Here is a 21,721-nt window from a genome sequence, read left to right as displayed (position 1 = left end):
TTGGGAGAGGGTTGAAGGGGGGAGGGGAGAGGTAGGGAGGGGGACAGAGAAAAATGTAGAGCTCAATAAATACTAATAAAATTTTAAAAAATCCCTCATGTAGGCTAGGCAGGCACTTTACCACTGAGTTGCCTCAGTTAGATGGAAGTACTATGTGATGGCAACAAAATGAAGAGAAACTTTAAAAGAACATACATGTGTTGATATAACCTCTAATTTCTGGCCAAAACTTTGGGATCCACATAAACAGTATGATAAGCTTTGGGACAGGAAAGAGTCAAGTCTGAGAATAGAGAGCAAAGGCTGGGAGTGTAAACCAGCAGTAGTGTTTGCCTAGGGTGTTTTGAGGCTCCAGCTTCAATCTCTAGCATCATAAAGAAAAAGACCAAGCACAAATAAAAGAGAGAACATAAAGGGAGTGGGAAGGTGTGTAGGGCAGAGGAGAGAGGGAAGGGCCAAGAGGGCAATAGTGAAAGATTTTCTCCCCCAATATCATACTCTTGCCTATAACCCAGCAAGCAATCAATACAGCAGAGGTGAGATTTGTTTGTCTTTACTGTGTATGAGAAGGTAGGAAAGGCATGTCACCAGTGATATGAAGGCTATAAGAGCTAGTTCTAGGACAGAATTCACATATGAATAGTGATATTTTTCTTCCCAGATAGAGCCTGGACTAAAATCGCAACAATTCTTGCTTCTTCCTGCCAAAGATCCCAGTGTTCACTACCTCATTAACTCCCCCTCCTCCACAGGTGAACAGCTTATCGTCACTTGAGGCAATTTCCTGTTAGCGTTTCTTGAAACTCTTGGGAACACTGGACTGCCTGGATTATGAGTTGGCACATTTTAACCCATTTCATTTACGGCAGGTTTTCAAGTGAGACCTTTTCCCTACAGAGAAGGTAGCTGAGGCATAGGCCGTCAAATAAAAAGAAAAAAAAAAAAACTCAGGGAACTCAGACTGTAAAATGCAGAAAACAGAGAACATGCAAAACTGTAAGAGGCTGTAGGAAGCACCCTACGCCCTCAACACTTTATTAAGACCTTATTGCTTAAGTAGTTAGACACTGATTAGCTATGAACGTTTTCAGTACCTGGTCCCCGGTTACTCTGCAGAGCCTTCTGCGGCTGTTGGGAGCTGGAATACCACTAGGAGGGGAACAAGTGGGAAAGACAGTACCTCCTAGGTACTTCTAGGTGCCTTAGAAGTCAAGTAGGCTTCAGCGGGGCCCTTGAGTCAGCACAGGGGTCAGGGGCAATGTTTCCTGAGATGAATCAAACCCCAGCCCCTCTGACCTTTTCAGAATGGCTGGGAAAGAGGAGCAGCACTGAGGAGAGGGCAAACTAAGATCCCTTAGGTGGAAATCATGCTGGGCCCGAGCAGCCAGCACCAAGCTTCAGGGCAGGGGTCTTCAGGAGTGACCACAGCAGGCAAGAAGAGCAAACTTAAGTAGCCATGTGCATGCAGGACGAGGCAGGGTTCCTCAAGGACAGGATGCCCAGGCTTGGGTTTGGAGCTCCCAGTTCTTTAGCATGAAGGAATACAGGGGTGTGGTTAGGTGCTTCCTTAACCAAGCCCACTCTTTATACCTCCTAGGGGTAACGCTCACCCACCGGAACATCCAAAGGCCATGGCCACCTCAGTGTTTCTCACAAGGCACTTGTTACAGGGCTGCTGGGCGGGGTGTGGCGGGAAGATAGGAGGTGGTTCTGGTGGGTACATCTAATCTGCACAGCCACAAGTGGGCGTGGGGGCGGCGGAGGCCTTAGGGGCTACCGTAGTACAAGCACACAGCCAGGCCAATGAGCAGCGTGGCCAGGAAGAAGACGGCCGTGAGCTGGAGCTGCAGCAGCACTGCTGAGAGCACAGCGTTGACCACCAGGGAGCAGGACACGACGAAGAGGCGCGTGATGCTGCTGCCGTGCTTCATGACAGCTGACATGAGCAGTCCATTTACCGCCTGATTCAGCACCACCAGCACTGCCCATCCAGAGAAACCCTCTAGGAAGCCTGGGCCGGGGCCGCTGCCAGCATACAGTCCAAGGTTCAGGATCACCCCGAAAGTGTAGAGGAAGAGGTTCTGAAGAGCCAAGGGCAGCCGCTGTCGCTTCATGATCAGCTCTGTGTACACGGAGGACAAGCCGGAGATGAGGCAGTATAAGAGGAGGAGCAGAAGTCCCAGGGGAGTGATGTGCAAGGGCATGGCACGGGATCCGGCTGCTGACGGAGGTCCAGGAAGGGTACTCACGGGTTCCTGAAAGCCACCCGACGCATAGCAGGCTCCTGCAGCCATCAGCAGCAGCAGTGCCAACCCCTGCCGTGCAGAGAGGCGACGCCCAAGGCAGAGGCAGTACAACAGAGCTGTGCTTCCAATCTTGAGATTGCTCAGCACCTGGTAGGTGCTGGGGTCCATGTAACGCTGCAGATAGATCACCAGGTTGTTGTTGGCGCCATAGAGCAGGGCTGACAGGGCAAAAGGGGCAGCCTGGCGCCAGGGTGCTGTGCCTCGGGGCCATGTCTGCCAGCCCATGAGGAGGGAGAAGGCGCACAGCAGTAGTTTGGTCAGCTCAGAGAGCAACACAGCTGAGGAGGGCCGGAAGGGCACTCGGCCATCCACATGGCACAGGGCTAGGAACGGTGCATGGGCACCGTACATGGCAGTGGACAGGAATAGCATCAGGGTCCAGCGAGCCTGTCTTGGACGGGCTAGGCCTGGCACACCCCCATCTTCTACACTCATGGCCTACACCAGACCCTGGGTGGCCTGTGTAGCTAGCAAGCGACAGAGGGACGGGGAGGCATCTGAAGGAAACTGAGTGCAGAATGGTGGCACATCACCAGAGAGAATACTGAACGTCAGAGTCAGGTGCACGCTCCATAGTTAGGGCTTGAAGGCAGGGTTCATGACCCATAGTTTTGGGGTTAGTCCCTTGGAACTAGGTGGGGAAGGAGTGCAGGGTGCAGGCTGACCGAGCTCTGTCCACTCTCTGCAGGACGACAAGCAAGGATGAAAGAGACAGGTCAGCTGGAGACAGCAAATGAATAATGGCAGGGGAAGCCAGACAGAGCGTCTGTGAGAGAAAGGCCTCTACCTGCAGGCCCAACATACCCATCCTGCCTTCCCCAAAGGGTCTAGTCGGGCCCCTTTCGTAGTGACCTAAAGTAGTTCTTCAGGGTCTTCTCCACGTTGGGTACAGCATATGACTGTGCCGCATAGATGCCAGTGCAAGTGCCCACTGCGAAGCCCAATACTGCGGATGCCCTCAGTTTGGCCACCACATAGCCTGCCAGGAATCCCTTGAGGAACGGGGAGGACAAGAGCGAGCCATCCTGCAGGGAAAAACACAGAAGGAAATCAGGTGTGCTCTCCTTTCTAAGCTGAGCTTAGAGCATTCGACCGCTTGCCTGTCTTCACTGCTGACAGATATGCTCTTTTCTCCAAGGATTATCTCAAGATTCTGGAGCTAGAAAAAGAATGTCAGAGACCCAAGCACACAATACCAGACTCCTAGAGGGCTCTACCCAGAATGCCATTCACCTAGAATGCAAGAGAGGCTTCTGAGGAACCTGAGCCCTGCCAGCTCCTCCAGTTTCATTTCCCAGCATGGTCGCTGAGGACCACAAACTACTCTTCTCCTGCTTCGTGTTCACAATGCTGCTCACTACCAAGGTTTGTCTGTGCTGTACCTGGAACGCCCCCACCCCGACCTCATCTATTGAATACCTATTTAGGATCTCAGCTTAGGTGCTATATTTTTCCTCCCCTGCTGGTTTTGAGACAAGGTCTCTTGTGTGTAGCTGGCCCACAATCCTCTGTTACCCAGGTTGGCCTTGAACTTGCAAGCACCAACTGTGCAATTCCAGTTCTTTTTTTCTCAGGGAGACTTTCATCGAGCCCTCAATGTCCATTCGCTAAACTAAAACTCTGCGTGCTATTCAACATTCCCAAGAGCAACTGGGCCCTTACCTGGCTCACACCACTGTTGACTTCATCCTCCACACGCTGCTGTAGGCGCTCCAGCTGGTTTTTGAGAAATGTCAGGTCCTTAAGCTTCGGCAGAGAATCCTAGGACAAGGGAGAGGCTGGCTCCAGCAGACTTGACCCAGTCCCATGCCCTGCTCAATTTTATCAGAGGCTAGGAACTAGGTGAGCTGTGGGAGGGATGATGGGAAGAACCAATAAATCTCTTCCTACAACACCTTCCTGAGACGGCAGTGATGAAGGAAGACAGACACTGAAAAGCAAACACTCCCATGGGGGCCAGGAGGTGACAGAAGGAACGTGCACCAGGAACTTGTAATGACTTCCACAGAATCTCAGGGCAAGCAGAGGCACTTCTATTTAGCTTTAGGAAGGAGATACTATTGGCTGAAGTACAAGCTTGCTGAAAATGGCCATTAGCCTGCTTTCACTGCGGTGTCCCGGTACCTGACAGAGAAACTGGCAGGCTAGGAATAAACCTGTGGGTGATGCTGGGCTTCTGGACCAGCTGGGAATAACAGGCTGAAGCAGTTCCCTGTACAATTCGAGGTTAGCTTGCTATCTGCTCAGGTCATTCCACACTGAATGAGAATGCACGAATATGTGGCGAACATGTGCCAGCAAGAAGGTGGCTACAAGACTCGGTCTGGTGGCATGTCCGTAGGAAGCAGGAAGTGCTTGAGTGAGGGCGGTGGTAAGGGTGGAATGGAAATGCTGTCTCTGTAAGGGAGACTTCAGAGGCGAGGAAACGGCCCGAATGAGCACTGCTACAGTGAATATATTTGAATGTGTGCTCCGAATTAGGTACCGTGTCAGTCCCGGGAAGAGCAGCCCTTCGCCTAAAGCCCCCTACTGTTGAGGCAGTTGACAAGAACCCAGGAAAAAGAAACAAGAATTATCCCCGTCGTCTCTGTTCAAATCTAAAAAGGTTAAGGAATTTGAAAACCACGCCGACCGAAGCACCCCTAGATTTCAACTCACCTTGTCATCCGCCATCTTCCCCGCCGAACTTGTTGCGCATGCGCAGCCCCGCCTCCCTATGTCAAAGGTTACTTCCAACTCTACTGAGGGTAGAGGCATTTCCGGGGCATTTCGGGCAAAGGCGGGGCGTTTTTTCCTTATTACTCTAAGCTGTGCTCAGGCACGGCCATTGGATCCATCCCGTCTGGTCCTGGGCCTTGAACGCGGGCGGGTAAAGGTCGGGACGTGATGATCTCATGCTCCACGCGATGATGTCATCCGCGCCCTGGTGCACACAGGGCACGTTCTCGCCGGTCTTCCGCCGTCCGAGGAACTCCTAGTTGCCTACGGGTGCTCTTCGTAGGGCACACGCAGCGAGACGCGCGGGGACTCGGCGACCCGGACGCCTCGGCGCCTGCAGCTCAGGCCCGCCTCCGCCCTCCCCCAAGGCCGGCCCAATCCCGCCCAGTTGGCCCGGCGGTCTCCGGCGCAGAGGCTGGGCTGGGGGCCCTGCAGCTCCGGAGGTCGCCGTGGGCTGAGAGCGCAGGCTGTCAGAGGCTATGTTGGGCAAGGATTATATGCTGGCCATCATTCTGGTCAACTGCGATGGTGTGCACCGAGGGTCCGGTTGGGAGGACCAAAAGCTGAGGGGATCTGAGGGGTGAAGGAAGGCTACCCGAGGCTTAAACATGGGGTGGAGGTGGGTGGCATCTCGGGAACGAGAACCAGGGGATAAGGGAACCTTGATCCTTGCATGTGCTGTCTTTACGACTGGGGAGTTGACGTCTAGGTTTAGAGCTGTCTCCTCTGGGATGGAGCGAGGGTTATGAGAGAATTGTTGGGAACTCACGAGTAATGTGGCCCCTTGATTTAATCCCTTGTTCCTATAGATGACTTGTGGGGGGACCAAAATCTGGAGGGGGAGACAGGATTACCCCCTGGCTGGAGAAAGATCCGTGATGCTGCAGGCACTTATTATTGGCATGTACCCAGCGGTAGCACTCAGTGGCAGCGCCCAACCTGGGAACTAGGAGGTGCAGAGGACCCAGGAACGGTAGGTGGAACGGTGGAACGTGAGGGGGGGGGGGGGTCTGAGCTCATGTGTGCACCTAGGCCTGCTGCTACACTGACTAATCTCTACTCCTTAGAGGACGGAGGGGATTTGGGAACTGCGACCCCCCAAGGGGAGATCCTTCTCCAGCCTGGACAGTTCATTGAACCGGAGGTAACAGGGGTGGCCCAGGCCAAATGAAAGCCTTGGGGTGACTGGCACTCAAAAGAATGAAGCTGGACCCACAGTTTTCTGGTGTTTTTTTTTTTTTTTTTTTTTTTTTTTTTTTTTTTTGAGACGGTCTCAGATCTCACTGTGTATGTAGCCATAACTGACCTGGAACTCACACAGCAGATAACAGTGCCTGTCTCCACAATTTGCTTTTAAATTGTAGTTCTGGACTTTGTTTGGGGCTCTATTTGTGCTTGGCTTTCCCATGTCTTGACTTGTGTATTTTGATTTTTGTCTGTTGCAAGTTCTTACCATTAGGTCTCTGTTCTGCGTCCTCTGTCCTGACCCATCATGTTCTAGTAGACTTTGTCCGTTCGCTTCAGTTTTTTTTTTGGGGGGGGTGGAGTGGGGTGGGAGGATTCCTATTCTGTGTTCTACAGCCTCTTGTTCTAGTTTGAGGCTTTTGTCCACACTTTTAATTCATATCCGTATTTATTTTAGTTTATGCCTGTGTCTCGTGTACTGGATTTCTTCAAATTTTGAACTGTACATTGTTAACCTTTTTCTGGGTTTGCATTTGTGGTGCTATATTTTGGGCCTTGTCCCAGATTCTGTGCTTGATCAAGTAGGCTAGTTTTCACCATTGCCCCTAATGTAGGAATCCTAATCCCTTTACTGGCTCTCATCTGTTCCAGTAACTCTCTAACATGGTATGGTGACGATTCCTATGTCCGGAGCCTGGAGCCAGGAGCTAAGGTAGTGATTGGCCCTGATGGCCATTTTAAGCCATTGGGAGATTGCAAGGGAAAGATCAGGGGTGGAATTATTCAGTGAGTGGGGTTGATTAAGTGTAAAGAATAGGACTACCGGAGTTGATGTGGATGGATCCTGCATCATCCGTCACGCCACTGCGCAGCTAGTCACTTCTTTTTCCACATCTTGTCAGTGCTTTGCAGTCCGCTCTCTGGGCTGGGTAGAGGTGCCTGAGGAGGACCTGGCACCAGGGAAGAGCAGTATTGCTGTCAATAACTGTATCCAGCAGCTGGCCCAGACTCGCAACCGGAGCCAGCCCCATGATGGTGCCTGGGGTGAGGTGAGTTGTCTGATTTCTCCAGGGGTTCACCCTATGGCTCAGCGGAGGTAGGTTTTCCGTGAATTGCTTGTTTGCCATGTTAGCCACCTTTATCTGCCAACTCTCTATCCTTGGCAGGGCCAAAATATGTTGATGATCCTGAAGAAAGATGCCATGAGCCTGGTGAATCCCCTGGACCACAGTCTGATCCATTGTCAGCCTCTGGTTCACATCCGTGTCTGGGGTGTGGGCAGCGCCAAGGGCCGGTGAGGACTTCTGTGTTCCCCCGAGCAAGAGTTGCATCACCCTTCCCCCTTGCAGGCTGCCATCCCCACTGATGCTGAACTCTTGGACACAGATCTCTGATGTGGACCCAGCATGACCTTCCCTGCCTGGTTCAGTCCTGGTTGGGGTGGGTGGGCCCGTGGGCCCAGCTCAGCAGGGACAGATGGGGGAGAGGCTGAGAGGCTGTGCTGATTTTATCCTGTGCTCCCACATGCTTCTGGAACAGTGACAGGTATGTGACAAGTAGATACTCTGAGCCCTGTCCCTGGCTTCCCCATTCCAACTGTGCCATATCTTTATCTTAACTTTAGAAGTTTCTTATAGGCACTTAGAAGCCCCTGACCTAAATAGTCTTATCCCTGCTCTTGCCAGGGACTTTGCCTTTGTTGCGGGTGACAAAGACAGCTGTATGCTCAAGTGCCATGTGTTTCGCTGTGATGTGCCTGCAAAGGCCATTGCAAGTGCTCTACAGGGGCTCTGTGCACAGGTGAGGGCCAGTGGTGGGCAGGGAATATGGAGTTGGGTTAGGGTGGGCTTGGCCCCTGACCCTAACTTCCCTTTCTTTCTGTGTGCCTCATGCTGGCTGCGCTGTATTTTAGATCTTGTCGGAGAGGGTAGGAGTCAGTGGAGAAGCTGCTTGTTCTTCCCCAGATCCTATTTCCCCTGAAGACTTCCCGAGGCAAGGTATGGGGAAGGGCTTGCTGCATTGCAACATCAGGCTGCTTTAGTGAGAGATGGAGGTGGTATGGGGGTGGGGTTCCTGGTGATTTAGCTTCTTCCTGGAGAGTCTAGATCCAAGAATCCAAAGCAGCGAATTGAAGGTGCATCTACAGGCTCTCCTTCACTAGCCTCAGCTCTAGCTTGAGTCCTGGCACATTCATTGGGGTGCGGAAGCGAGGCATGGTGAGGCACGGTATAATCCTAGCATTTGGAAGGCAGAGATAGGAAGACTGTCACAAGTTCCAGGTCAGCCAGAGCTGGTTACATAGTAAAACCTATACATAGTGGTGTAGTCCACAGTAAGGGAAGGGGCAACTGAGTTTTTATGCTAGATTGGTGCTTGATATGTATGTTTCAGTGGAGTTGCTGGACGCAGTGAGCCAGGCTGCTCAGAAATATGAGGCACTGTACATGGGGATCCTACCAGTCAACAAAGCCATGGGTAAGGACTAAGGGGGCTGATGGCTCCGGTGTGTTAGGAAAGAGAATATGGGTGAGGTGAGAGCTACATTGTATCGAGTCTTAGAGTTCTTGCATGACCTTATATAGTTTGGGATATACCCATTCTTCCAACTCAGAATTCCAAGCTCAGCCCCAACTATTCTTTTCCCATCTTTCTGAATCCCAAGTTAATGAAAGGGTCCTAGAAACTCTCTGTAGACCCTTTCTGTCCAAGCCAGACAGCACAATAGGCATGTCTCCTCAGGTATGGATGTGCTGAATGAGGCCATTGGTACCCTCACTGCCCGGGGGGACCAGAAAACCTGGGTTCCTGCTATGCTCAGTGTGTCTGACTCTCTGATGACTGCACATTCCATTCAGGTACCATGGGAGGGTGAAGTTCGGGGCTTTGGAGGGTGAGCAGGCATGTTGAGGTGGGAGTGTGTCTTTACTTGGTTCTAGAAGTATTGGGTCTGGAAATTGCTTAACTATGTAGTGATTAGGCTTTGTGTGGGCAGGCAGAGGCTAGTGCAGAGGAAGAACCATTGTGGCAGTGCCCTGTGCGTCTTGTGACCTTTATTGGTGTTGGCCGTGATCCACATACCTTTGGCCTCATCGCTGACCTTGGTTGTCAGAGATTCCAGTGTGCAGCCTTCTGGTGCCAGCCTCATGCTGGGGGACTTTCTGAAGCTGTGCAAGCTGCCTGTATGGTGAGTTAGGGATGGAATGGGAATGGGAGGGGTTTTCCTTGTAGCCGCTCTGTATTATGGAATGGGTTCAAGATGGGCAGCTCCACTTTAATCACAACTCAGTGATCCCAGGGCCAAATTTGGTTCACAGGTATATCTGGCTCTTAATGCTGTTTTTGCTAAGTTTTGTGTTGAATTATTTCTGATTTTTTTTTTCAAGACAGGGTTTCTGTGTGTCGCTTTGTTGCTTGCCCTGGAACTAGCTCTTGAACTAGTTCCTGGCCTTGAACTCACAGAGATCCTCCTGCCTCTTCCTCCCGAGTTCTGGGATTAAAGGCGTGCGCTACCACCATCCGGCTTATTTCGGGATTTCTTAAAGTATGAAGAATACTAATACGAGGTACACACACACACATTCATGGACACACTTTCGTAACACGTTTCAGCATGCAAGTGAAGGTGTGCTATACAGAGTGGGCACCATTGGGCTGATTTAACATACTTCTTGGTATATGTGGCGTTTGAATGAAGGATGTTTAAACTACATTAATTCACTTCACTTGTTCATTCAACAAATGAGTATCTATAGGGTCCAACTACTGTAATTAATCCTAAAAAGTCATTGCTATAGAAGGCATATATAGCCTTTGCCATCACAGAATGAAGCAGAAACACATCAGAAGCAAGTTACATTACCACATGATGGAGATGCTTCCTTACCTGTAGGGGGAAAAGACACCCAAAGAAGTGTGCCAGGTGAAGAGACAGGGCAGGTATACCAGAGAACCTCAGGAATGGACATGAGAGAGGTGTTTAGTGGGTTAGACTCCCTGAGAAATGTGGTGTGCGTGGCCTGCAAGAGGATGCAGTGACAGAATGACAGAAGCAGGTCGTGAGAACCTTAGATTAGCCTGGGCCACTGAAGACAGTAAAGTGAGATCTGCAGATTTTACCTACTTACGTTGCAGTGCAGGTACACAAGAGGAGGTCGGAAGGCTAAGTAATTAGTATCTGCTCTGAGTAATTTAAATAAATAAGAGTTTGATTGGGACAGTTATTTTGGGAATGGGTTGGGTTTGTAGACTTTTTCTTCATTAGAGATTCTGTTTTGCCAGATACTATTACAGAACACTGAGAGATGGAGGATAGTCTCTTGTGATAGGTGTAATTGGAGAGTGCAAGCTTTGACCGGGTGGTGGTGGCACATGCCTTTAATTCCAGCACTTGGGAGGCAGAGACAGGAGGATGTCTGTGAGTTCGAGGCCAGCTTGGTCTACAAGAGCTAGTTCTAGGACGTGAACCAAAGCTACACAGAGAAACCTTATCTTGGAAAAACAACAACAACAAAAAAGATAACAAAAAAACAAAAAAAAGGAGTGTAAACTTTGGCCAGATAGTTGGTATTGCATGCCTTTTTAATCCCAGCACTCAAATGGCAGAGGCAGGAGAATCTCTGAGTTTTGAGGCCAGCCTGGTCTACAGAGTGAGCTCCAGGACAGCCTGGTCTACAGAGTGAGCTCCAGGCCAGCCTGGTCTACAGAGTGAGCTCCAGGATGGCCAGGGCTGCAGAGAAACCATGTTTCATAAAAACCAAGACCAACCAACCAAAAAACCACAAAAATGCAAGCTTTGCAGCTGGACAGACTTACATTTGAACGCCAGATATAACATTTTCTGTTTGTGCGACCCTAGACCAGTGGTTCTCAATCTTCCTAATGTAACAGTTTTTTAATATAGTTCCTCATGTTGTGGTGACCCCCACCCATAAAGTGATTTTGTTGCTACTTCATAACTTTTTTTGCTACTGCTATGAATTGTTATGTAAATATTATTTTAAATGTAAATAAATAGAATCTGTTATGCAGGATATCTGGTATGTGACCACACAGGTTGAGAATCACTGCCTTAGACAAGTCATTTATCTCTGAACCTTGGTATCTTCATTTGCAAGATGAGTAAAGCAACACCTCATGAATAACTTAGGTTAAATTATCACTCAAAGCACTTAACATAGTGTCTAGCTTTCCTTACGTACTCAGTAAATGTCGAGCTTTATGTTTTTGTTTCTGAGCTACATGGGAATGCTAGACAGAGTTCTTGGCCAGTTACCTGCCTTACAGAAGTTTCCAGGTGTCCAGGGGCAGAAAACTGGATGTTCACACTCCCCTTCTTCCTAGGTTCAGTACCAGAAGTGTCTGGTGGCCTCAGCAGCTCGAGGTAAGGCCTGGAGTGCCCAGGCCCGTGCCCGCCTTCGGCTCAAGCGGACCAGCTCCATGGACTCCCCTGGTGGCCCCCTGCCTCCCCCACTGCTCAAAGGAGGGGTTGGTGGTGCTGGGGCAGCTCCTCGAAAGAGGGGTGTCTTCTCATTTCTTGATGCCTTCAGGCTAAAACCTTCTCTTCTCCATATGTCCTAAACTGATCTTAGAGGGTTGGGGAAGGAGACTTTACACTCCTCCAGTTCCCAGGGTTCTGTAGCCTCTCACCTTCCTGCCTATCCCTGATCCTTGCCTACCCTCTATTTTATTTATTACCAAGTTCCTTGTTTATATGGATGACTGAGAGGCCCTGCACTATAACTTAGGCCCCTGGCACCCTTTTCCTTGGGTCCTTTTGTTCCTTGCCCCTGTCCAACCCTGGACAATTGGCTCTACCTCAGCAACTTTATAGCAGAATCAGTGCAAATAAAAATCCCTCAGTGACCTCACTAGTTGTGAGTATATTAGATATGGGATAAGGTTGGGGACCATCAGCTTGTGTGAGGTGGGTATGTATGCTTGGTGTTGTTGACTGCCTTTAGTCACACGGGGCATGGTGCATAGTGGAAATCTGACTGCATTCATTCAGCAAACAATTTACGAGATTTTCTGTGTCAGATATTAAAGTAGGCCTATTAGGATTCCTTCTGAGACTTTCTGAGGTGAAACAACCAAATAGGTAAGCAGAAGATACCAGGAACTACCAGAGGGTTGTGGGAGCTCAGCTGAGACTTGTCCAAGGCATTTCAGAAGACTTCTGAAGAGTCGACATATTTGTGTACTGAAGAAGCTCTTGTTAGTGAGCCTAGAGAAAATGTAAAAATTGTGCAGGCAGTCTCCTGATAAGTGAGCTTCCAGAGGTTGATGTGATTAGGTCCAGCAGGTACTTCCTGAGAGCAAACTAGGAGACATTAGAAGAACCTACCTGTTTGGTGCCTCTTGACAAGGCCTCCATCCAGATCATCTTTTTTTGTTTGTTTTTCGAGACAGCGTTTCTCTATAGCTTTGGAGCCTGTCCTGGAACTAGCTCTTGTAGGGAACTAGCTCTTGTAGACCAGGCTAGCCTTGAACTCACAGAGATCCGCCTACCTCTGCCTCCTGAGTGCTGGAATTAAAGGCGTGCGCCACCACCGCCTGGGTCAGCCAGTTGTCTTTTAAGGAATTGGTGCCCGCTCTCTAGGCAGCCCCTCACATACCATCAGGCAACTAGCTGGACAGAGTAAGCTACCGCCCCGGAAATGACGTGCTGCCCCGCTGGCATAGGCGGCGCGGAAGTAGAGATGGCGGAGCTTTACGTGAAGCCGGGTGAGCGAGGCGGGTGGGCTGGCTGTGGGTACTCGACGCAAACTCTGACTCCCCCTGACCCCAGAGTAACCTCCGTTGGGTACCCGGTCACCTTTCACACACTTCCTTGCCTTCGCAGGCAACAAGGAACGCGGCTGGAACGACCCTCCGCAGTTCTCTTATGGGCTACAGACTCAGACTGGTGGACCCAAACGCACGCCCCTTACTAAGAGGGTCGCGGCCCCGCAGGATGGATCCCCTAGAGGTGTGTAAGGGCCATGGGCGGAATCCCGTACGGAAAGATGGTGTCCCATCGGCCTGTTTTCCTCTCCCAAGGACTCGATTAGAGTGGGGTTGGGAGCCAGTAAGAGGCTCAGCGCAGGCGCTTTTCGAGCCTGTTCTTTCTGCTGCCCTGGTCAGTAAATGGTATGTTGGACAAAAGGACTACACTCACTCAGACTGTTTTCAGATATTCCTTGCCTAGATCTCTTACCACGATCCTACTATGATCTTTGTGTTATAAGCATCTCAGACTTTGTGTTACTTACTCATTTGTTTAATTAGTATTTACTGAGCACTTGTCAAGCTAGAGCCAGGAACAGTTTGAGTGCAAACTAAAACGTAGTGAACAAGCTAAAAGGTCTTGGTAGGGACTCTGCAGAGAAGCATGTTTCTAGGTAACTAAGGTGTCCTGGGGGCTATTTAAGTAAACACAGAAATTGACTAAAAGGCACTAAAAGGTGCAAAAGTATTTCAAGCACAATAAACAGGTAAGTGCAAACTCTCTGAGAGGAGGAGAACAACTTTGCCTGGTTCAGAAACTGAAGTAGACTGCTTCAAAAAAGATTTTTTTTTTTTTTAACGGAGTGTTGCAAGATAGGTTTGCAGGTGGTGGGATGCTATATTTGATGTAATGGGCTTGAACATCATCCCCAAAGAACAGGGTGTGGATTTTCAGACCTTGTCCAAAAAACAAAGTCAGATAAAATAGAAATTTAAGGGGTTGAGAGCAAACAGTAAAGCCCATCTGTACATTCATGGGATGACAGAGCAAAGGCCAAGAAGTGATCATAATGGAGAAAAGAAATAATCATAGGCGAGGAGCCTAAAGAAGGGCTGGACTGCAAAGTATGAGTGGAGAGATGCCCTCCATTTACTCCAACAGGAGCAAGCACTTTCTGAGGAAGGAAGGTGGCCCCAACGGATGGATTAAAAGGACCAGTGGAGAGTTCCTGAGCTGGGCATGGTGCTGTATGCCAATGGTCTCAGTATTCAGAAAGCCGAGGCAAGAGGAGTGCCACAAGTTTGAGGCCCGCCTGTGCTAGAGTGTAACCCTGTCTCAAACAGCATCAGTGAAATAAGAGGCATGGCTAGAAATAGGAAAAGGAAGTGTTTACAGAAAGTGAAGTTTAGAGATATGAAAATGTTTATTTTTTGGTTTCTTGAGACAGGGTTTCCCAGTAGCTATGGAGCCAGTCCTGGAACTTGCTCTGTAAACCAAACTAGCCTTGAACTCAGAAATCTGCCTTCCTCTGCATTCTGAATGCTGGTATTAAAAGTTTGTGCCACCACTACCCAGCGAAAATGTTTTACTTTTTTTTTTTTAAATTGAGCTATACATTTTTCTCCACTCCCCTCCCTTCCTTCCCTTTCCCCTTTAAAAATGTTTACTTTTGAAGAGTGGAGAAATGCAGTTTTCTTTACCCTTTAAAAATCTGTCAGTGAAAAATGTTAGATTATACTGGGGGACTGGAGAAATGTCTCAGTGATTAAGAGTACTTGCTGTTCTTCTAGAGGATTTGAGTTTGGTTCCCAACATGCTTTGGTTTAATTAATAAAATTGGGCAGTAGGAGGTAAGAGATGAAGAACTGTGTTCAGATTTCAGTTGATTAAACATTGTAAACAAAGAGTAATGGGAAGATGGGAATAAAATATTCATTGGAGGGTACTAAGCCTTGTTGCTTGATCCAGTTTGAACATTTCAGCCCCAACTTCAGAAACTTCCGGACCACCTCCAGTGGGTCATCCACCTCCTTCAAGTAAGGCTTCCAGGCCTCCACCTATGGGGACTTGTCCTGCTACTGGTGTGGAGCCCCCAACTTCCCCAGTCACTGAGTCTGAGGCTCTGATGGAAGATGTACTGAGACCTCTGGAACAGGCGTTGGAGGACTGCCGTGGCCACACAAAGGTAGGCCCTGGTGCTTCAAGGAGTGAAAAGGACTTCTATCCAATGAAGTATGGTTCTTAAAAACAGCACTTCTGATGGGACCTTAAGAAATCTCTCAAAATTTTCCAGGGAAATGGACACCAATGTCAGAGGGATTCTCAGGACTTTTGAAGGACCATCTAGCAATACAGGCTTTATGGGAATGAGTTGTATTTAATTTAACTCCTATTAGTGAACTAAAAGCCTATTTATTTTTTTGACTTGAGGCCATTCAGAATGTACTCGGTTGTTTTTCTGCTCTCTGGGAGAGAAAGAGAAGCTTTGTATGAAGGTTTCTTCAGCCCTCTAGAGATAAAGGATTGAAGAAAGGGGATGCAGCATGGTAGTACTACCTTTGGCCATGTTTTCCTTATTTGAACAGCAGCATTAAGATGAGTCTCTAAGGTACTGAGGAGGCACTGAAAAGTTAAAATTCTTGTCATGTCTGTCTTGTCTTTGGAGGAGATCCATAGGTTTCATTTTATTTTTAGTGGGGGACTTCAGTCCTTTGGGTAAAGGAATATGAACTCTAAAATGACCAAGAGTCAAACTCCTGAGCCAGAGAATGCACATGATGGCAGCACTGAGTTGGATCGGTTTCTGTCTCAGAAACAGGTGCATGATGATATCAGCCGACGCTTGGCACTGCTTCAAGAACAGTGGGCTGGAGGGAAGTTGTCAATACCTGTAAAGAAGAGGATGGCACTACTAGTGCAAGGTATGGGTGGGGTCCTTTATCCTGCCATTGATGGCTGAATTGACAGGTGAAGAGATTTTTACTTATTGGGAGGGGAGGAATGGAAGACATGAATATTACTTCCAAGTGCCAATATTACTTGCTCAAGCCCTGTCTCTCCTCAGAACTTTTACACCACCAGTGGGATGCAGCAGATGACATTCACCGCTCACTCATGGTTGACCATGTGACTGAGGTCAGTCAGTGGATGGTGGGAGTTAAAAGGTTAATTGCAGAAAAGAGGAGTCTGTCTTCAGAGGAGGCCAAAGAAGAGACATCTACAATGGCACCTGAGAACCAGACAATACCAGGCTTCCAACAGTCTTCATAATCCTGGGGGCTCCCCAGACTCACTCAAATGATCTATGCCTCGGTGTGGAAGGCCTCTTCTCACTTGGCTCCCATTACCACCAGGGAGACAATCGTGTTGGGCCTGACCAAAGATCCTACTTGGGCCACTTGCAAGATAACTTGTTACTCATAATATTTCAATAAAAATCTCAATGGTGGGAAGTGGGTAGGAAAGGTGAGCCATTCTGATGCCAGACTGGTTCTTTCTGGTGTCACTTTCCCTGCTCCATGAATACCATTCTTTGTTCCATTCATCAAGAAGGGCCTTGATGGGTATAGCCATATTGCTACCTGCTTTTCTCAAAACTAAACTGAAAAGCACATTAGCACATTTTTTTTTTTTTTTTTTTTTTTTTTTTTGGTAACATAGTACGGTGTTGTTGGCTAGTTTCATTTCAGCCTAAGAATAGACTCAAATAGCTAGAAACTTTCTGGTCAGAAGAGACCATGCTCTTTGCTGTATTCTTGGTTTTGTTTTTTACAATAAGTGATTGGGGTTGTTTCTGCTGTTTAAACTGAAGGAGAAAAAGACCAGATGCCTGCATTTCTGTTGGGTGTAGTAGCACACACTTATGGTCCTAACATTTGAGACTAGAGGCAGGAAGAGGAGTTCAAGGTTACCCTGCACTATATATTGAGTTTGAGGCCACTTTAAGCTATGTTGAGATTCTGTTTCAACAACAAAGATTAGATTACTGATATTTGAGATCAAGATTATCTGATTTAGCAAACAAGGTGATGCCTCATTTTGGTTTCAGTGTAAGCCCTAGTCCTTTTTGTTTTTGTTGAGACAGGGTTTCTCTGTGTAGCTCTGAATAACCTGGAACTTGTTCTGTAAACCAGGCTGGCCTTGAACTCAGAGTTCTCTCTGCCTTTGCCTCTAAAATGCTGGGATTAAAGGCGTGTGCCACCATCACCAGGCTAGTCTTTTAGATTTATTTATGTATATGAGTGCTCTGTCCACATATATGCCTTCACACACAGAAGAGGGCATCAAATCCCATTATAGAAGGTTATGAGATACTTTTGGTTGTTGGGACTTGAACTCAAGAGCAACCAGTGCTCTTAACTTCTGAGCCATTTCTCCAGCACCCTTCTCCCAATCTTTCCTAACACTTTTTTTTTTTTTTTTTTAAAAAGAAATAGCTGGGACCAGAAATGTACTGGTGGTTATGGTGAGAAGAGAGATGCAAGGTTTCCAGAATTGAACTGGTGATTGGTACTTAAGAGATAGGAAGCAGAAGGAAAGGCAGGGGAGAAACTGAGGGGGGTGTTAGCTGAAACAGCATCTCTTCTAGGAGTGCACATTACAAATGGATGGGGGTGGGGGCCCTCACTTCCTGGAAAGACAGGAACAGTCAGCCCTGGGCAAGGCTCAGCTGTTGTGCTTTATGACCTAGTAACTCTAGCAGTATTCTCTCACTGCCTGCCTCAAGCCCTAATTGCTGCAGGAAGGGGGCCATTGGGAGCTGGGAACAGACTTGGGCCTGCTGGGTCTCTCAGCTGTATAGCTGAGAGTTCAGCACTGAGGAGAACACTGGAGCCATGGCATTTCGTTGAATGTTTACTAAGCAGCCAAAAGGTGACATATTCTGTTCCCCAGTGCCAGCTCTGAGGGCCAGGGTTTGGGAGGAATATGTATATACCAGAGAAAGTTAAGGGCTTGGCAAGTGTCCACTGCTATCCCTGGTCCAGCTGCCTCAGAACTAAAGGAAGCCCAGAACCAACAAGTCACTCTTCAGATTAGATGAGGCCAGCTGCCCTTGAATACCCTAGAAGAGGTGGTGGCAACAGTGGCAATAAGAGATCCGTGACTCCACACAGGTCATCTTTCATTGGATTACATGTCCATTTCAAACTGTTCGTCATCTAGGGAGAGAAGTCAAGAGAACAGTTACTCACTTAAGCGTTTGTAAGCCCAGTTAGGACAGGAACCCCTCTTGGAATTGAGGCCCAAAACTCTACTCTACAAAGGCATTTAATTGCTAGTCCTACTTTCTTACCGGTTGTCTCTTCCTCTGTCTGCTTCTGTTCCTTCAGCAGCTCCAGCCTGGTGGGTGGGACTGGGGGAATTGTGACCCCGGGAATCTGAGGGAGGCAGTAGGGAGGTGTCCGGGCAATGGGAGAATTCCTGCACCCCAGCAGGAACTTTCGGTCGTAGATGATCCTGGTGCCTGTGAAGGAATAGAGCTGAAGTTAAGAACCAGGCACTTGAACACGTTACTGCCCAACTAGGATTCAGCTGGCAGGTCACACCACAAAAGACATGCCCAACCAAGTTCAGTCTAAGCAACATCAAGGCAAGTTTGGACATCTAGCTAGTCTGTAGGTACTCTGGGCTACAACAGTAGTGGTAGTCTTGAGAGGGAACACCACACTTGAAAACTCAGGTACTTTAGGCTGATAGTCTACAGTTCATAGTTCTTGTTTTGGTATATATAGTGGGGCCAAACTGCCCAACCTTTCACCAAAAATGTCTGAAACATTAAGAATTTCATCCTGGGTTCTCACCTCTTGCAAGGGAGAGTTGCATTACTTGGAAAACATGTCCCCTTGCCCCCTAAATCCCTTAGGGCTAGCCTCATCCATGAGAAAATGGCTAACAGTGTCCTCGAAGAGCCCTGCCCTATTCTTGCTGCTCCCTTCTGTTTCCACATGGCAGAAACCCGTTTGCCAGTGCAGCAGCTCATGACCCAGGGCTGCAATCACTATATAATACTTGCTTTCTGTTGTGGCCACCTTCTATTGCAGTGGTTCTCAACCTATTATTGGTCACGACCCCCTCAACAGGGATTGCCTAAGACCACCAGAAACTGCAGATGTTTACATTATGATTCATAACCATAGCAAAATTACAGTTATGAAGTAGCAATAACAATTTTATGGCTGGGGAATCACCAAAACATAACATGAACTGTTTATAAGCAGTGTTCACTGCCTTTTTTTTTTTTTTTTTGTAAACTATTTTCAAATAGTCTCCTTCTATGCTATACCTTGGAGAACCCTGCAGAAGCAATTCCAAGGTCCACCTCGGTCCACCCCACTCCACCCCCCACAGTGCCCCACAGAGCACAAACCCCTGCCCTGCCCACTGACCTCCCGGGGTGGTGGCACAAAGTGTGCCCCCCGGCGTGGTGCTGTAGCTATCTGAGAGCCGGTCTCGACACCCTGGAATAGGGCAACTTCTAGAGGCAAACATAGCGAGCAGCAGGAAGGCAACAGCAGGTGCCTTGAAAGCACGGGAAAACAGGTCTAAAGAGTAGGCAGTCTCAGCTGACCACGTGTGGCAGCAGGCAACACCACTAGGCTACGTCACACCTGGGATGGGCCATTGGCCAGTCACTTAACCTGAGGGTTCCGCCCACTTGCCCAGGAGCTCTCAGGATCTGCTCTGACTTGAGAGTTTATTTGCTAGTTATTCCTGGATGTCGGGAGGTACGGTTGTACCCATTTCTTCCAACAGTTTCAGACAGCAATGTACTTATTAACCAAGCTTTATGATGGAAACACGCCCACAGATCTGGAGTGACTAGAGTTTGGGTCCTTCAGCCCAGCTTTGTAGTGCCTCTGGTAACAAACTGCTGTACTTGGTCAAAGTGCCTTGATGGCCTGCCCTTGTGGCGTAACAGGAAATCATAGGCTTTTTGAATGTGACACCAGGTCTACTCAAAGTTCAGCAAACTAGGAGATGGGAACAGGGAAAGCTGTAGCCAAGGTATCAAGAGTGCAGAGGTCAGCCCTTCGATGGACATAGCTAACTATGGACTTGGTGAGGAAGGCTTAGTCTGTTAGCTCTCTGGAAAGGAACAAAGATAGGTTTGCCTTACAGAGTGGACAGTATTGTTTTATTTATTTATTATTATTATTATTATTATTATTATTATTATTATTACTATTGACAGGATCTCACTGGCCTGACAGGATCTAGCTGGCCTGCAGTTGGTACATAGATCAGGCTGGCTTTTGATTTAAAGATCTACCTGCCTTTACCCCTGACTGTTGCTTAAAGGCATGCACCACCAAGCCTGGCTGAGCTTGATATGACGGACAATTCCTGTTAATGCAGAAGCTGCAGGTTTTCAGAATCACATTCCAGGTAGCAGGTGTACATATATTTTATTATTCCCCAAAAGGTATTAAAGTCTCTTACAAAGTGGTGCATGTCTATGCAGACTGGATAACTCTCTTGACAATTTCAACTTTTAAACAAAGTGAGAAAATAGCCTAATGGTTCAGAGTGGGGGCATGGAGTATAGAGGATGGTGATTCTGAAAATGAGTCCATTGGGCAGTGGCAATGGAGACAGAAAAATGGAGGAAATTCAGATACACAGAACAACAAAGTAGGGGCCAGTGAAATGGCTCATCAGATTAAGGCACTAACTGCCCAGCCTGATGATCTAAGCTCCAACCTCACAAAGTGGAAGAAAAGAACCAATTCCTGCAAGCAGTCCTCTAACCTCTTCATAGGCACACTGACAGTGTATGCCCCTCTCCCCAATAATTGTAATAAAAATTTAAAGGTGGAAAGTAAAGTGATCTGATCAAGGACAGGCTGAGGAAAATGGAGGTAAGCGATGGTAAACTGCCAATCTCCTGCTCTGAGAATCTTGGGTAGCTGGAGCTACAAAAGGGAAAACAAACAGGGGCATAACTTATATTAAGTAATGAATACTGTGTGCAGAATAACAAGACAGAGCACTACAAGGAGCTGTAACAACTGGCTCAGGGGGACTGCCTACTTATTCAGAAGGGAAATACAAGAGTATGGGGTGCTATAATCTGAGAAGGTGTAGTGCAAGAAGAGGTCTACATACTAATATTTAATTAAGAAAGTGAGTCACCAAAACAAACTGAGAAAAAACAGAAGTAGAACTAAAGGGGCAGGCTATATGTGGTAGCACATTCTTTAGTCCCAGCACTGGGAAGGCAGAAGTAGGCAGATCTTCAAGTTTGAGGCCACCCTGGTCTATATAGTGAGGCAACACAAAAATTATAGAGGCTGAAGATATATAGAGTGCTTGTGTAGCATGCCTGAGGTCCTGGGTTTGGTCCCGAGCATCATCAAAATGAAAATGAAACCCAAACAAATTCTAGAGGTTTTCGAGAAAGGTGCATGAGGAGTGATGTCTTCCTTCTTTGAATCTCTACTATAAAACAGCAGCCAGTGTTATTCCTATAACATACAATGGGCTGGCAGGGCTAGAAAACTATAAAAAAAGCCAGACTCCACACCCATACAACTGCATAACTTGGATAAAGCATCAGAAGTTTAAGTCACAGGTTTAACATTAATTACTGTTTGATTCAGAAACAAAAACCAATCAAAGTATCAAAACAAAAACTATGCCTAGGATTAACTACCAGAGATACAATTAAACCTATAAGGCAAATGCCAGGTCTCTGCCACTTAAGTAAACAGCTTTGAATTCCCAGCAGTACCACCAAAATAAAGTGAAACAAGTTGGATTTGGTGGCACACACCATTACTCCCAGGACTGGGGAGGCAGAGGCAGG

General features: G+C 47.9%; 5 protein-coding genes across 11 annotated transcripts in view; 2 read left to right on the top strand and 3 right to left on the bottom strand.

Annotated features, from left to right (window-relative positions):
* Positions 1–1,193: 1,193 nt before the first annotated feature.
* Positions 1,194–2,755, bottom strand: LOC119814127 (probable UDP-sugar transporter protein SLC35A4). Its single transcript, XM_038329495.2, has one exon. It carries the CDS (start codon positions 2,739–2,741, stop codon positions 1,767–1,769), a length of 975 nt encoding a protein of 324 aa, XP_038185423.1. The 5' UTR covers positions 2,742–2,755; the 3' UTR covers positions 1,194–1,766.
* On the bottom strand, positions 1,981–5,341 carry LOC119814129 (SLC35A4 upstream open reading frame protein). The gene is made up of 5 exons (XM_042055056.1): positions 4,965–5,341; positions 3,969–4,067; positions 3,111–3,331; positions 2,250–2,420; positions 1,981–2,122 (listed from the first exon to the last, which is right to left on the bottom strand). The coding sequence occupies exons 1-3, from the start codon at positions 5,061–5,063 to the stop codon at positions 3,134–3,136; spliced, it is 396 nt and encodes a 131-aa protein (XP_041910990.1). The 5' UTR covers positions 5,064–5,341; the 3' UTR covers positions 1,981–2,122; positions 2,250–2,420; positions 3,111–3,133.
* Apbb3 (amyloid beta precursor protein binding family B member 3) lies at positions 5,131–12,076 on the top strand. Its single transcript, XM_038329493.1, has 13 exons — positions 5,131–5,552; positions 5,834–5,997; positions 6,092–6,168; positions 6,861–6,921; positions 7,112–7,258; positions 7,376–7,503; positions 7,749–7,754; positions 7,895–8,009; positions 8,122–8,206; positions 8,601–8,684; positions 8,949–9,064; positions 9,202–9,393; positions 11,550–12,076. The coding sequence occupies exons 1-13, from the start codon at positions 5,504–5,506 to the stop codon at positions 11,784–11,786; spliced, it is 1,461 nt and encodes a 486-aa protein (XP_038185421.1). The 5' UTR covers positions 5,131–5,503; the 3' UTR covers positions 11,787–12,076.
* A 136-nt stretch (positions 12,077–12,212) lies between these two features.
* On the top strand, positions 12,213–16,384 carry Sra1 (steroid receptor RNA activator 1). 2 transcript variants are annotated; one of them, XM_038329496.2, is made up of 5 exons: positions 12,213–12,932; positions 13,051–13,176; positions 14,898–15,100; positions 15,728–15,836; positions 15,980–16,384. In XM_038329496.2, the coding sequence occupies exons 1-5, from the start codon at positions 12,866–12,868 to the stop codon at positions 16,183–16,185; spliced, it is 711 nt and encodes a 236-aa protein (XP_038185424.1). In that variant the 5' UTR covers positions 12,213–12,865; the 3' UTR covers positions 16,186–16,384. The 2 variants fall into 2 exon arrangements, with proteins under 2 accessions (XP_038185424.1, XP_038185425.1); XM_038329497.1 differs by having other exon boundaries at positions 15,728–15,733; positions 15,980–16,186.
* A 1,372-nt stretch (positions 16,385–17,756) lies between these two features.
* Positions 17,757–21,721, bottom strand: part of LOC119814125 (ankyrin repeat and KH domain-containing protein 1) — a 120,859-nt gene continuing 116,894 nt past the window's right edge. For all 6 annotated transcript variants that reach the window (XM_038329486.1, XM_038329483.1, XM_038329491.1 and 3 more), the window contains 2 exons: positions 18,209–18,379; positions 17,757–18,074 (listed from right to left, as the gene is read on the bottom strand). In XM_038329486.1, the coding sequence (XP_038185414.1) occupies positions 18,071–18,074; positions 18,209–18,379 (175 nt within the window). In that variant the 3' untranslated portion in view covers positions 17,757–18,070. The remainder of the gene's footprint in view (positions 18,075–18,208; positions 18,380–21,721) is intronic.

Source organism: Arvicola amphibius, chromosome 5, assembly GCF_903992535.2.
Source record: "Arvicola amphibius chromosome 5, mArvAmp1.2, whole genome shotgun sequence".
In the NCBI taxonomy this organism is placed as follows: domain Eukaryota; kingdom Metazoa; phylum Chordata; class Mammalia; order Rodentia; family Cricetidae; genus Arvicola; species Arvicola amphibius.
This window is presented reverse-complemented; position numbering and strand designations above follow the sequence as displayed.